Source organism: Cucurbita pepo, chromosome LG05, assembly GCF_002806865.2.
Source record: "Cucurbita pepo subsp. pepo cultivar mu-cu-16 chromosome LG05, ASM280686v2, whole genome shotgun sequence".
Classification (NCBI taxonomy): domain Eukaryota; kingdom Viridiplantae; phylum Streptophyta; class Magnoliopsida; order Cucurbitales; family Cucurbitaceae; genus Cucurbita; species Cucurbita pepo.
Genome location: NC_036642.1, coordinates 10,333,427 through 10,349,147, shown reverse-complemented (window position 1 = coordinate 10,349,147; position 15,721 = coordinate 10,333,427). Strand labels below are relative to the sequence as shown.

Here is a 15,721-nt window from a genome sequence, read left to right as displayed (position 1 = left end):
AAAAAAAAAAAAAAAAAAAAAAAAAAAAAAAAAAAATTAGAAAATTAAGGGTATGTTGTTTTGAATTGATTTAAAAGGGTAAAGCAATTTTGAAAGGGCGGCGAGGAAAAAGCAGAAATGAAGCTAAGAACACGAAAAGAACACAAGGAGCATACCAAATAGTTAAGCGTTGAATAAATTGCATGCTGTGAAGTGTAAGGCATTCACAGCCTTTGAATAATCTCCTAAATTATTATTACCCCTTCTGTTTTAAAACGCATAACTCCACCATTTCATAACGCTTATTGCTCTTTATATATATATATATATATATAAATATACCATCTTTCCTCCATCCATCATCGCCCAATTCCCCTCATCTAACCTTCCCCCAATTTCCCCTCGCTGCTATGGCGCCTCCAACCCTTGCTGCCTTCCTCGCCCTCGCTTTACTTGCTGCTATGGTTTCCTCTTCTCATGCCTACAAATTCTATGTCGGCGGCAGAGATGGCTGGGTTCAAAACCCTTCTGAGAACTTCAATCACTGGGCTGAGCGCAACCGGTTCCAAGTTAATGATACTCTTTGTAAGAATCTTTTCATACTATTATGTCCACCCTTGGTTATTGGGAGGGACTACAACTTTCGCTAATCTACCCAATGGTCGTGAATTTATGAGTAAAGATTAGATCTTCGTTTATCATTTGGGTGTTAGAAGGGTCATGAGTGGTTGTGCTCAAATTTTATCATTTGGGTCTGTTTTTATTTCATATGCTTATCGGTGTTAGAAGGGTTAACCGCTTATGGTTCTTGCCTGAAATAAAGTCAGGAGAGCTTATGCTCAAATTTTGTCATTTTGGTCTGTTTTTATTTCATATGCTTATTGGTGTTAGAAGGGCTAACCGCTCATGGTTTTTGACTGAAATAAGGTCAGGAGAGCTTATGCTCAAATTTTGTCATTTGGGTATGTTTTTATTTCTTCAGTGGAGACGTTGATTGGTGCCATAAGGGCTAATGACTCATTGTTGTGGTCCTTACTGTGAGGCATAAACAGCACTTATTTGATTCGAGAGCTCATGTTTAAAATAGACAATATCAAGTTATTGCGAAGATTTTTAACCTAGATTTTTTTTTTTGGGACAGATTTCAAGTATAAAAACGGGACGGATTCTGTGTTGGTTGTAAGCAAGGAAGATTACTTCTCTTGCAATACCAAAAACCCAGTAATTACCCTAAAAGATGGTGAATCAATCTTCAAATTTGGTCATTCGGGTCCATTTTATTTCATAAGTGGAGACGCTGATCGGTGCCAGAAGGGTCAACGGCTCATTGTAGTGGTTCTTGCTGTGAGGCATAAACAGCATCTTGCTCCGTCGCCACAAGCTCCGACCCCGACTGCTCAGTCACCGGAAAACGCTGGTTCGCCGGAATCCGGCGTTGGATTCACAGCGCCGGTTCCAGCTCCGGCGAAAAGTTCTGCTTTTGGAGGGTCTGTTAGTGCATTGAGTTTGGGTGTTGTTTTAGTCAGTTTTTTTGTGGGTTTTGTTTGATTTGAATGAAAGTTTGAATTTTTGGTGATGGGTTGTTGTTGTGGTTCGTGTTGGGTTTAGACTTTGTATCCATTCAAGAATTCGTATGAAGTTTGTGTTCTTTTTGGTTGGTTGATGGTGAAGAATCATAATCACAACTCTTTTATATCTCATATGTTCTTGTACTTTGGTGTGGTTTTTTGTGTCGGAGTTTCAATATATNTTTTTTTTTTTTTTTTTTTTTTTTTTTTTTTTTTTTAATTTTTCGAATCTATCACAACCGGTGAATTTGGGTAGATCTAAGTTTATCGTTTCGTCATTTCTAGGGTTCATGACAAAGATCGGGAAAGAATGCTAGGTTGAAGATGTAGTCCAACTTAGATTCAATTTAGTTCACTGTGTTCAATTCAATTTAACCTAGTTTAGTCTGATTCACAGTTGGTTCTTTGTTTTTCGGTCATTTTTAGTCAATTTAGTGGGGTTCTTCAATCTAGGTTGGTTTTCTCTTCCATTCATACTTGATTTAGGTGATTTTACTCAGTTATTGCGGGCTTAGGGCCATTCTTGGCTTTTTATTGACATTTGGAGCGTGTTTGGTTCAATATCTTTGTCGTTAACGTCCTAACGAGTTAACCTATTCGAGTTGGGAGCCAATTATTCATTGAGGGCAAGATTTGGAGTAAGAACTAACTTGGGTAATACGGTAAACACTTAATAATTAGTTGTGATGTTAGAGTAGGAGTTAATTTTAAGACCTTGCTATCAGATACTAACTTTAGTAGATATTGTTAGTTTTGGTCTTGTTGCTGTCGGCCTCACGTTTTTAAAATGCGTTTAACACGGAGAGGTTTCTACACCCTTATAAAAAATGATTCGTTCTCGTCGATCGACGTGGAATCTCTCACAGATTTGGATTAAAATTCTTGAAAATGGATGATTTTGTCACTAAAAAACATTCCGATAATAAGACACGTTCTTGTTTGGATGACTACCATTTTTAAATATTTCAATAATAAGAAAGTTGTTTAGGCAGTTCCTCTTTACAGGACTTTTGTGTGCATGCTTTGACTGACATAATGTTGGTAAATGAAATTATGGTAATATGTTGTTAGGACATGGAGTATGTTGCTATATATAGAAAATATATAATAAACTATTATTTATATTAAAAATAATATATGATAAATATTTATATATAGTAGATAGCTATATATAATTAACTGAAACCATAAAGATGTATTTTCTTTATTTTCTGTATTCTCTACCGTCCTATATACTTCAACTAATATTATTCATTGCATTTTCTTTCTCATACTTTTTGTGTTCAATTAGATCGAGTATGTGCGTTGTTGTGTTATCTTAACATAAGAGTTGTGACGAGAATAGCCTACTAGCTACTCTCGAGGGATTGCATTATTTCGAGAATTTAATTACTTCGAAAACATAGAAACTTAAGTAGTAATCTAAAATTTATGGCTCGAAACCCGATACAACGTACTCAAACAAATTTAAATGAATTAGTTTGAGGCAAAAACATCAACAAAAAAATTTCACTCCAATTGGTTCAGTCTAGTGAAGCTAGAAATGGCGACCGGAACTCATCGTCGGAATGTTCGCCGGCGGATGGGTTCCCCCATGGCCGCTTGAAGAAGCTCCTCCGGCCAGCATTTCAGCATCACTCTTCCATTCATAAACTAATTTGTTCAGCCTCTCCACTAGTTTCTTCGCTCCCAATTCGTACACCACGTCTTCAATCTAATAACCATTGAACATACCAAATTATTACCGAACTCAATGTTAGGAATCACGAATCTCTACTATGAAATTGTCTACTCTACTCTGACCATAAGCTCTCATGGCTTTGCTTTGGGTTTCCCCAAAAGACCTCATACCAACCGAGTTGTATTCCTTACTTATAAACCCACAATCCTTCCCTCGAACAAAGTACATTATAGAGCCTCCCCCGAGGCCTATGGAGATCTCAAACAGCCTCCCCTTAATCAAGGCTCGACTCCTTTTCTGGAGTTCTCGAACAAAGTATACATTTTGTTCGGCACTTAGTCACTTTTGACTACACCTTCGAGGCTCATAACTTTTTTTGTTCGACATTTGAGGATTCTATTGACATGGCTAAGTTAAGAGCATGACTCTCATACCATGTTAGGAATCACGGATCTCCATGATAGTATGATCATAAACTTTAATGGTTTTGCTTTGGGCTTCCCCAAAAGGCCTCGTACCAATGGAGATGTATTCTTTACTTATAAACCTACATTCAAAAGCTTAAACCGATAATTACGATCAATATACCTCTGCATGGATCGAATACAAGAACATGTCCTCATGAACGGAATAATTAAGATTAATGATCTCCGCTCGCTCCTCATGAAAGACGCCAATAAGCTCATTAAACAAAGATTGATCCTCAAACCCTCTTGTGAAAACAACCTCCACAATCGAACCCATCTCTTTGATTCTCAATTCAGGCGAATTATTATTCGTCGACGCTCCGTCCGACAGCGCCGACGACATATTCAACCTTGCCAGAATTCTCTCCTTCTTCTCCTTGCACTTCTGCAGCTTCATCTCAAGTGATTTTATGTACTTAATGGCTTCCTCTATCTGATCCGACACCGTCAATGGCGAATCCTACAAAAATTTCAAATTTTGATGAGAACCCATTTGAGAACAAACCTTAAAAACCTTAATTACATCGAAAAATTGAAACAAACAGTGGATTTATTGGGTGGGAGGAGAGAATTGAGGTTGGAATACAGCAATTTCATCTGGTTTCTTCGATTTTTCTCCATAACTTTTCTTTCAACCTTGTTGGTATTAACATTTTGTTGAATTTGTTGATTCCCAGCTTCGCGATTACTCTCCATGGAATGATCAAAATCGAATTCCCAGAAACTGATTTAAATGGGAGAGTATTTATATGGAGAAATTTAGTCGTTGAAAATGGAAGGAGTTAGTCAACGGCGCACTTTAGCTACAGGATAATTGCGGCGGTCTATTAAGGAGGTGGCGCACGTGGGTAAGTTCATGAATTTCTTTGATTAATTGACTTATTACGCGGTCGGTCATCATGGTGGAAAATAATAATAAAAGGAACAGGAAATTAAAGACATTATGGAGGCTGTTTTTTGTAACTAAACGTGTTGTTCTTGCTTATGACGACATGTTCTATGAAATATGTGGCCTTTGACTCGTTGCTTTTTCACATAAGGGTCTTAATTTTCTATGTATACATTTCTCAATTTTCTTAATAGTTAAGTAATTTGGATTATCTATAAATAAACCCGAGCCGCCCGTTGAGTTTTTCATCTGGGTGTGTCTCTTTTGTTTTTCGTCTAGATCGAGTGTGTGTAAGTTGTATGATACTAACTGATTGAAGAGAGAGATTTTCGTTTCATCTTTACTAGGTTGTTTCCAATTACGATCGTGTCATGTTCGATTGACTTCCGTGTGAACTTCTTCTCGTGTCTTCTTTTTGGCGGTTGTCATTCATGTTCTCGCTGTGCCCTGCACGTAGAGCTCGTCTTTGCTCGAGGAGTAGATATTGGAGACCCCATGCAACATCAAGGATCAACCATGGGTAGATTGATTTCTTGTTGATTTCAGGTTCTAGATTTCAAGATTTCAAGTTGTAGTCAAATGATCTATGTTTTTATGTGTGAGTAGTTGGTTTAGCTCGGTCGATGCACAATCAATTTAGTGCATACAAAGTCAACAAGCTTTCGTTCTTTCACTCTAGCTAGAGAGAGAAGGGCAGGCGGCGTGTGTGGTCAAACAAGCTTGAATTTCACACAAACGTAATTCGGTTGGCGAAGACAATCTCAACTAAGGTTCGATGAAGCCACAAAGTCGGGACGAAAAAAATATATGGAGCTTAATTCTCCTTAAGACTAATCATGTGTCAAGATCACGACGCCGCACAATTGAAAAAATAGGACCGTGACGGGAGGAGGTAGAGAGAGAGAAAAGGTTGTTCGATAAGTTATGGCGCGTTGTCTCTTAAAAATATGTGCAAAAAGGACTATTATGGTCAAAGTAGAATCTTATTTAGTCTTACAACATTTTCTATTGGACTAAAAAACTCGTGGGCTGCGTTCTAGTTTTGGAATCCTTTAGTAGACATAGTGAACCATTTATTATCCTAAGCCAATATGACTAATAGGTGAGGTTCGAGTCTACTAAATTCATGTCAATTTCCATCGGTTGAATTTACTAGGAATCACAGACTTCCACAATAGTATGATATTGTCCACTTTGAGCATAAGCTCTCGTGACTTTACTTTTGGTACAATTCTCAACAGAACTTCTTCCTACCCACGATTAGAAAACTGACACAACTCAGTACAATAAATAAACTTTCGGATATAAGAGAGCGAGAGGTGCACGTGCACGTATATAATGGAACCGATAGTAAGGTCCTAAGTTAAAAAATTTGTTTATGTTTTTATTAATTTGAGGGCAAAAACATGTGTATGGATAGTACATACATTGAACATGGTCGTAAATACTCACATTAAATGGTGGGACAGGACATGATAAGTTAAAAGAACAACATTAAAGAAAGTAATATGAAAGCAAAAGATGTGCAACGGCGCCCAAACACTGCGTTTTGAGTCTATTGACCTAAGTTTCCATTTATGGTAAGTTGGAATAATGGATGGATGTAAAGTACATATGCTTTGTTTTTATCATATGAATGTAGACGGACGATAATATTTAGCATTTCATTACGATTTAGCATATGTATCATATTTGACCGATCGTTCTGTATCCATTTATTGCTCTTTACACCACAATTTTAAGTGTGGTAGTTTTAGCAAATATTCTCATGGTATCATAGCTCAGTTAAGAGTTCACTGTAACATGGTTTGTTTCTCCAAAATATGTTACTGGTGGTTGCGTGCTGGATATCATGATCATGCTTGTCTTGGACGTGTTATATATGGCAACATGACTGTTACAAACCCTTTTTACTTGCTTTTTTTTTTTTAACCGGACACTCAATATGAACTCTAGAATCGATATGAAACTGGATTTAAAGCTTTTTTTTATTTATAATAATAATAATAATAAAAACACTTAAAATAATGGGTGGTCCATCGACCATTTCCCTATCCACTCGAAATCTACTGAAATCTTCCAATTGGCTTCCAATCAATCCTGTGGCCCTAAAAACAGCCACCGTATCTCGCCGTCGGAGTGTCCTCCGACGGATGGCTTCCACCATAACCACTGGAAGAAGCTCCTGCAGCCTGCTGTTCTGCATCACTCTTCCATTCATAAGCTAATCTTTTTAGCCTCTCCGTTAGCTTGGTTGCCCCGAACGCGTACAACACGTCTTCAATCTACGAACACTTCGTAACCACGTCAAAACCATTACTAAACTCAAAAGCTTAAACTAATGAATTATGATCACCATACCTCGGCATGGAGTGAGTAAAGGACGGTGTCATCGAGAACAGAATAAGTAGCATTGATGATCTCGACTCGCTCTTCATGGAAGATGCGAATAATCTCATAAAATAAGAACCGATCATTCAACTCCGTCGTGAAAACAACCTCGACAGCCGAACCCATCTCTTTGATTTTCAATTCCGGTAGGTTACTACTCGGGCTCCTCGTCGGGGCGGACGTCAGAATTCTCTTCTTCTTCTCCTTGACTTTGTCGAGCTTGACGGTAAGTGATTGTATGTACTTAATTGCCTCCTCTATCTGATCCAACATCGTCAATGGCGAATCCTACAAAAATTTCAAATTTTGATGAGAACCCATTTGAGAACAAACCTTAAAAACCTTAATTACATCGAAAAATTGAAACAAACAGTGGATTGATTGGGTGGGAGGAGAGAATTGAGGTTGGAATACAGCAATTTCATCTGGTTTCTTCGATTCTTCTCCAAAACCTTTCTTTCAACCTTGTTAGTGCTTCCATTTTGTTGGTTCCCAGCTGCTTCCCGACCTCTCTCCATCGAATAATCACTGAAATTTCAGACACAAACAACGTTAAAACAGACCATATGTATATATATATATATGTTTAAGAATATAAAATTTAAGATTTATAAAATACAAAGTTTTATTAAATAAATTAAAAGGATAATTATATATATAAAAACAAAATTCCGCTGGAGCTTGTGTACCAAGTCATTGGGCGTCCACGTCTGCGTCCACGTCTGCGTCCACCGAAGCCGCAAAGCGATCAGCTCGGAAAGTCTTTAATTTTGTACTTCGAAGATCACACGATCCAACGAAACTATTTGTTTTGTTTTGTTTTTGTACTCGACCCTTTGAAATTTCAATTCCATTTCATACTTCAATTTTCTGTCGTTCTTTGTGTATTGAAGATTGTTGGAGTTCGATATTAGCTAATTAAAGGGAAGATTATGAGAGAGTTATACTTAAAGTGGATAATATCATATCATTGTAAAAGTTCGTCGTTTCTATTTAGTTAAACTTAAGTTACGACAAACTTTTTCATTCTTGCTTTGGAACTCCATTTTCTTCTTAGAAATGATGTTAGATATCAAGCAGGGATAACTCAGTTGGAAGAGCGATAGACTGAACATCTAAAGTTCACGTTATTTACTTCATGCTTTTAAGCGTGAAGACTAACCCTACAGACCAACACAGGTCCTTTCAGCATGCTTTGTCCTCACTCGTATGTTTCCAAAGAAAATTTTCAAGAGATCATCTAATATAAAATTGCTCCAAGTATAAGTTTGGAGTTCTTATGATGCAGCCCACCAAAACAGGAGGTGCACCTTGTATGTATAAATATTAACTTTCAATTCTTTTAAGTCATTCTTAGTCATCCTATCCTCAGTATTGTTCTTATTCGGATATCGTCATGGTTCATTCGTGTACCCCTTCTTTATTCGGTTGTCGCAACATGTTTCACTCTGATACTTCAAGCTCGAACGACTTTGTTTTCTCTATAATCCAAAAATCAGATAGATGAAGAAAATAAAGAGACTGAGATAATAACTTCAAAAGCAGAAAAAAGACGATCATTTATAAATTACAAACTTCATTTGTAGTTTATCGGTACCAGTAGTTACATAACCAATTCAGCATTAGCGAGATTCTTTTCTGAGACAATCTTTTCTAGGTATCATAAACAAAACTTTAAAAGACTTTTGCCAATAAAACAATATATTATGTCTCATTAAAAAATAATAATAATAAGAAAGGCAGGCACTAAGCTACTAACACAAAGTTAAACATTTAAATATGATCTATTCTCTCTAAGCGGGGATAGCTCAGTTGGGAGAGCGTGAAGATCTGAAGGTCGCGTGTTCGATCCACGCTCACCGCATTTTGTTTCATTTTTGGGCTCTATTGTTTAAAATGAATTTATAATACATAATACATACAAAGACGAGATTGACATTTTATATACATAGCTCAATGAACAAAAATGATTGTCGCCTCTACATCACATAAATTTTGATTTTTGCTTTCGACTCTAAACGATGCTGAAAAGTAAACGTGTTCCCTGTTTCCATGTTTGACGAACCCGAGAGCCTTCAAGTGAAATGGCGTCGTGAACGAACGGAGAACTTTAGCTAACTATCAGAGCTGATGCTTTCGAATGTTCCAACTTACAAGAGCCAAGTTGGTCTCTGTGCAGCTTTTTCATGAGCTCGTCTGCAGAGCTTTTGTCTTGACTCGACGATTCTGGCTTTGGAACTCGCTTTCCTTCTTCGACATGTTTGTATAAGAAGCAAATTCAATAGAACCAGACGACGTTAGATACTCGCTCGGAATCGAAGAAACATGTTTCTCCCTTTTGGAGTTTGGAAATCTTGGTCCCTGAGTTATAGGACCTGAATTTGAGGTTCTCTTGGACACCAAACTGTAAGAACACGTCGAGCTCGAACGACTTTGTTTTCTCTATAATCCAAAGAAATCAAATAGATGAAGAAAATTAAGAGACTGAGATGATAACTTCTGAAGCAGAAAGGCAACTGATCATATATAAATTACAAACTTCATTTGGAGTTTACCAATAGTGACATAACCAACTCAGCGTTCGCCTTAGCTGAAGGAACTACCCGTGATTGCTTCAGTCCTTTCGTTTCCGAGTCAACTGTTCGGTTTTTTCCACCGACTACTCCTTGTTGCCTGCGTAAAATATAGAACTAAGAGTCTGCAAATGGTGAAGCTGAAGCTAAGTATTAATTTTCGTATATATTTTACCTCCTTGCTTCGTCTTCGCGCATTTTCGAGTCGATCTCTTTGCTGGGAGGGTATTTTGGCAAACTTGAAGGATCGCATGGGAATGGCCTCGTGGTAAAGAACTGTTGGAATAGAACCATTGTTTTGGAGGATGAGTATCATCACTTTCCAGTTTCAACAGAATTGAATCTTGTTGGATAATGGGATTTCACAGAGTAAGAAATGTTATATACCTCACTGTTGAGTGCAGATGCCGCAGTTCCTCGCCCTGCAGGATCGATAGACAGCAAAGTGTCCATAAGCTCAACAGCAGCACGAGGCAAATCGTTATATCGTTCTCGAAGACATCTTTCGTACGCCTGTGGAGGCTTCATGCTTGCTGAATGCTTCAAGTGCGAATTGTTCCAATATTCCTTGGAGGGGGAACCACATAGCTTAAATATCTTGTGTAGTTGTTCAACCTGAAACATGGAATAAAAACATTGAAGGCGACATTTGATCGATCTAAACGGTTCATATTTGAAGGCGGGAAGACGATCTCACCTCTGTTTTTCCTGGCAAGATAGGCTTGCCGGTATATAACTCTCCTAGAATGCAACCAGCACTCCATAAATCAACTTCAGCTCCATATTGAGATGCTCCGAGTAGAAGCTCCGGTGGTCGATACCAGAGAGTTACTACACGACTCGTCATGGGAACTGTCGACTGTGAATCAAAGAAAACTGACAACCCGAAATCCGCTATCTTCAAAACGCCATTGTTGTCGATAAGAAGATTCGAGCCCTTTATGTCTCGATGCAAAACCCCATTGCTGTGACAGTGATCAAGTCCACTCAAAAGTTGCTTCATGTAACACTTCATCTGAAACAGGGCGGAAAGGCTCAAAATTTATAATCAAATTTCTTATAGACATATAGTTATGGTTGGATCACTACTATTTGTGAGCTACAACGCTACCTGTGGTTCGGTGAACGACGTGCCAGGGCGTGACGCAAGTCCAGTAAGATCATGTTCCATATATTCAAAAACAAGATACATGGTACATGATGCTTGTGAAATGATCAAACCTTCCAACTTAACTATATTTGGATGATCAAGCCTTCGCAAAACAAGGATTTCCCTTGCCATAAACTTGATACTCTCGGTATCTTGATTGTCGAACGTGACCCTTTTCAACGCCACAACTTTATCTCGAACGATATCACGAGCTTTATACACGCTGCTATAAGTTCCCTGCCCAATCTGCAAGAATGACATATAAGAAACAAGAACATCTTTCAGCTAGTAAGTTAAAAGTCTCAAAGAGAGAGCATACTTTCTCTAGCTTGATGAAGTTACTTGCACGTTTTGGCAACCAGTCTTTGATAGCCTCACCAGCCGCCGTAGCCAGCCAACTCGGCCACCCGGCAGCGACCTGCTCGGCCTCAGTAGCCTTTGGAATCTTTCCCATACATGGATGATTGACAATGGTAGCATCAGGGATCTCAGGAACTTCACCATTTACCTTCGTATCAAACAACATAACTTTAACATCACCACAATCCAGTCTATCATTTTCCCAATTCTTCTCCAGTTTCAGAGAGCCAGCTCCTGAAATTTTCAATTCAGAGAGATGATTCCTGGCGGAATAAGCTCTTTTGGAGATATCATATTCCTGGTCACTACACTCATCGGCTAGAACCTTAGAACAGATACAGCCCATATTGCAAACCAAACTAGAACAAATCAAGATTAAATTTCACATATACAAATCCCTTCGTTTCCTAAAATGAAAGAAACCCTTCACCCCCAAATCAAAACTCAACCCAATGTCTGGTGTTCTTATTCAAGAACGAATCTAGAACAGAAGTATCAAGCAGTGCCACTCTTACTATTCAAATCCTCAAAAGTAGGAGGTTGAAGATGCGTAGATAAAACTTCAAAAAGTGTTGAAGTGTTAAAAAAGACATCCGAAATCTAAAAGCGCAAACGAAAAAGAAATTGAAAGGGATAAGCATCATAAACAGTGGAACAAATGGATCATGGACTGGTTCAAAGCAGTAGAAATGAATTAAAACATGAAGTTGAGTGATGAAAAGCGAAGAATAATCAGAAGAAAACAAAGGAAGGCGTCTAGAAAGGGGAAAACAGAATTCAAAATGTCAAAGAATAATGGGGCAGGGAGAAATTAAGAGAGTCATTAATGAGAAGAAAATTACAGGCGAATTGAGAGGCGCAGTGTCCGGATGATGTGCGATGAGATGAGGGCGAAGATGTTAGGAAGCAGTTGGCGTATTGGGTATTGGATTTTCAAAGAGGTCGTTGAGATTTTATGAATACAGCATTGATTCAACGCTCATTGATTGAACTAACACTAACCCCACGCTCTCTGCTTCTTCTTCTTCCTCTTTCTCTTCCAAATCCGCCATTAATCACCGTCTTTTCGCTTCTTAAACGCTAGACATAACCCATTCCTAATCAATATTTTCCCCCAACAACAGATATCACTCTCACTATTCCCCGGTGCTAGTGTGGCTGGATACCAGAGGGGTGGATTGTGAGACCACATATCTGTTGGGGAGGAGAATGGAGCATTGCTTATAAAGGCGTGGAAACCTCTCTCTCACGTTTTAAAAGCGTAATGTTGATGGCAATACTGGATAATATCTATTAGTAATGGACTTGAGTTATTACAAATGGTATCAAAGCCAGACACTGGGCGGTGTGCCAGCGTCGCTAGGCCCCAAAGTAGTGGATTATGAGATCCCACATCGATTGGATAGAGGAACAAAACATTTCTTAGAAGAATGGGAAACTTCTCTCTAACAGTCATGTTTTAAAACCGTGAGACTGACGGTGATACGTAACGGGCCAAAACGAACAATACTACTAGCGGTGGGATTTGACTGTTACAAATGGCATCAGTGCCATACACCGGGCGGCGTGCCAGCGTCACTGAGCCCAAGGGGGTGGATTGTGAGGTCCCACAATCAGTTGGAAAGGGAACGAAACATTTTTGTTTTAAAACCACGAGGCTAATGGTGATACGTAATAGACGAAAGCAGACAATATCTGCTAGCAATGGGCGGAACATTTCTTGTAAGGATGTAGAAATCTCTCCCTAACAGACGCGAGGCTGACGTTGATACGTATTGTGCTAAACCAGACAACATCTACTAGTCGTGGACTTTATTACTTTTGAAAGTTAATATATTACCGTTTAACTACATTAAGATAATAGTGGTTAGATAAGTGACTGATTCAAAAACTTGCGTTCAAACTTATAATGATATCGAGATTTCGTATAAAATGGGGGACAATGAGAAAGCCGTAATTGTTGGACATGCATTAGTAGCTGACCTACCCTCATGTTCAAATATTCCGACATGTAGGACTATTAAAAAGAGTATAGTTTGGTGTATTTATTTATTTACCTGAAAAAATTAGAGTTTTATGAATTTTTTATATTTGATTTTTATCGAATTAATTAACGGACCCTAACTCAACCTAATTTAAAGAAATAGAGGGTTGAGTTGGGTTAAATTGTAAACCCTATTCGAGTGATTCGGGTTACCAATTCAACCAACTTAAAACTTCAAGTTGGTCCAAAAATAATATCTTCCAACAGAATTTTATCTCTACTAGCGTCATTCGAAGAACGAAAAAATGGTGACGATTTAAGTAGTCTCGATAAATATAGTCTAATGGCTAAAACTCTATCATACCGACATGAAATACAATGTTTCTGATTACCATAACTTTCTTTCATTTGTAATTTCGTGACGTAGTCAAATAGAGATAGGGAGGGGGCGGAAGTCGGTTCGAAAGGATGGAAGTGAAATTACAATTATAGACATTTTAGAAAAGGATAAGATATGTTAGTCATTTATGTTTGAATAATTGAGGTCAAAATAGGCTGAATTAGTCAACTGTGTGGTTACTCTCTTGGGGCCATTGATTTTGATTTCCCATTGGTTTTTTATTTTTCTATTTATTTTAAAAAGTTTAAATTAAATCCTAAACTTTATTGATTTTAATTTTGTTGAGGCCTATGGGCTTAGACCACGAACGCTCAAAGCTGAAAGTACAATTAATTATAGAATTAAAGTCATGAGAGCTTAGAATTAAAGGTAAAGGCCCGTCCATGAAGGGTCAAAAAGCAAAGTCATGAGAGGTTATATTGAAACGGGACAATATCGTACCATTTTGGAGAGTGAGTAACCTCCTATTTGGACGAAAAATAGTACACCCGGTTAATTTTATCCTAAAAATCATATGAAAAAAAGTAGTGGAAGGTGGACCATTTTGGTAGAAGAAAAGTTAACCTAAAAACATAAAAACAAAGCTCATCCACAGCTACAAAACTTACACTATGCTCTGCAACATCGCTGCCCCAATCAATGGCACAATTATTGCTTTCTTTAGGGGTATACTCATAAATCTCTTCAACACTTTGAGAAACCCACTTCCAAATTCCCTAAAACCCACCAAACCCAGATGGAAGGAGCAAGAAAGGCGCCATTTTTCCCACCACAATTGTGGGCTGCAGCGTTGGGGTGTGGAGTCGTTGCATTTTGTTTGGTGCAATTGGGGCATTATTGCACTTTGGTTGTGGTGGGTGGCTTGTTGGTTTCCTTGGCTATGGCGGCGGCTGCGGCGGTGGTCACGTGGATCACGGTGGTGGTTTTCCTGGTCCTGATTGGGAGGTCGAGGCAGAGGGTGGTGGCGGAGGGGAGGAAGATTAGTAAAGAGATAATGGTGGGGCTTGTGGTGAAGGTGTTGTTGAAGGAAGGCAAGGTTTTGGGTGGGCTTTGCGGTGCTGTTTTGGGCTGCTTGGCGGTAGCTTGGGGTCCATCCCTGCCCATTGCTCATTATTATGCCGCTTCGGATTGGTGATTGTCTAAGGATCAAGTTGTTGGCGTTTGGTGGAGAAGTAGATAAGCTTAAATGAGGTTGCTATTATATTTTTGGGGTTTCTTTTTATTCACTTTTTGTTTGGTGCCTTTCTTTCTAGATCATAATTATTGAGTGGAACCACTGTTTCTTGTTGTTAATCATCTCTTCTTGTCTAACATGGATGCCTTCCCTTCAAGAATTAGTGTTTTTTCGCCCGATTTTGAGGTGGTTGCGCATGCACTGATTGTATACAATGTTATATCGATCATATAATTGTGACGGTTAACTATTTGTTTTCGTGAGGTGTTGTGATATGTTTGATTTGATGTCACTGATTGGATGCCAATTCTTATCCGTTGGAGTATGATCTTTCGTGACACTTGTTTTAGCATTACGAGATAATTTGGTTAACTCAAAACATAGGATAATGGTCTATTAGTGTAACATCCCAACCCTCCCATGACTCTCGTTCTCCTCTCCAACCGATGTGAAATCTCATAATTCATCTCCTTTGAAGGTCCAACGTTCTCGCTGGCACACCATTCGGTGTCTGGTTCTGATACCATTTGTAATAATCCAAGTCCACTGCTAGCAGATATTGCCCTCTCACCCCCTTGAGGACCTAGCGTCCTTGCTAGCATACAGCCTGGTGACTGGCTCTGATACTATTTGTAAAAACTCAAGCCCACTGCTAACATATATAGTTCTCTTTAGGCTTTCCTTTCTGAGCTTTCTCTTAAAGGTTTTAAAATCCATCTAAAGGGAGAGAGGTTTCTACACCCTTATAAGAAATGTTTCATTCTCCTCCCCAACCGATGTGAGATCTCACCATTAGGCTACAAGAAAAGAAAATGACATATTTATACATACCATACTCAGGTCCCAAAATACACGTTCTATGATCTTGCTATATGTCTTTGTATGTTTAACCCCGTTAGAGGAGCTAGTTAATAAGTGTTTTCAATAGTCAATCTTGATAACAAAAAATGTAAGACAATGGTCAGTTTCAACATCGAGTTAAACAGGTAGTTTTTAACGAATCCTTACTAACAAAAGTCATAAACCGATTCGATTCCTTCCACCTCCTCAAATAAAACTCGAACGGAATCTAAATTGATTAATCTAATATGAAACATTAACATAT

At 38.4% G+C, this 15,721-nt stretch overlaps 4 protein-coding genes and 1 pseudogene across 4 annotated transcripts; 2 read left to right on the top strand and 3 right to left on the bottom strand.

The window, feature by feature from the left end:
• The first annotated feature begins 316 nt into the window (after positions 1-316).
• LOC111795702 (early nodulin-like protein 1) lies at positions 317-1,638 on the top strand. Its single transcript, XM_023678262.1, has 2 exons — positions 317-564; positions 1,121-1,638. The coding sequence occupies exons 1-2, from the start codon at positions 390-392 to the stop codon at positions 1,525-1,527; spliced, it is 582 nt and encodes a 193-aa protein (XP_023534030.1). The 5' UTR covers positions 317-389; the 3' UTR covers positions 1,528-1,638.
• A 1,446-nt stretch (positions 1,639-3,084) lies between these two features.
• LOC111795166 (transcription factor bHLH162-like) lies at positions 3,085-4,313 on the bottom strand. The gene is made up of 3 exons (XM_023677442.1): positions 4,239-4,313; positions 3,817-4,155; positions 3,085-3,261 (listed from the first exon to the last, which is right to left on the bottom strand). The coding sequence occupies exons 1-3, from the start codon at positions 4,290-4,292 to the stop codon at positions 3,085-3,087; spliced, it is 570 nt and encodes a 189-aa protein (XP_023533210.1). The 5' UTR covers positions 4,293-4,313.
• A 2,231-nt stretch (positions 4,314-6,544) lies between these two features.
• On the bottom strand, positions 6,545-7,532 carry LOC111794558 (transcription factor bHLH162-like). Its single transcript, XM_023676590.1, has 3 exons — positions 7,347-7,532; positions 6,946-7,263; positions 6,545-6,869 (listed from the first exon to the last, which is right to left on the bottom strand). Exons 1-3 carry the CDS (start codon positions 7,491-7,493, stop codon positions 6,693-6,695), a joined length of 642 nt encoding a protein of 213 aa, XP_023532358.1. The 5' UTR covers positions 7,494-7,532; the 3' UTR covers positions 6,545-6,692.
• Positions 7,533-8,889: 1,357 nt separating this feature from the next.
• Positions 8,890-11,890, bottom strand: LOC111794556 (annotated as a pseudogene).
• Positions 11,891-13,875: 1,985 nt separating this feature from the next.
• Positions 13,876-14,874, top strand: LOC111795714. The gene has a single exon (XM_023678277.1). The coding sequence runs from the start codon at positions 14,179-14,181 to the stop codon at positions 14,575-14,577; it is 399 nt and encodes a 132-aa protein (XP_023534045.1). The 5' UTR covers positions 13,876-14,178; the 3' UTR covers positions 14,578-14,874.
• The last annotated feature ends 847 nt before the right edge of the window (positions 14,875-15,721 follow it).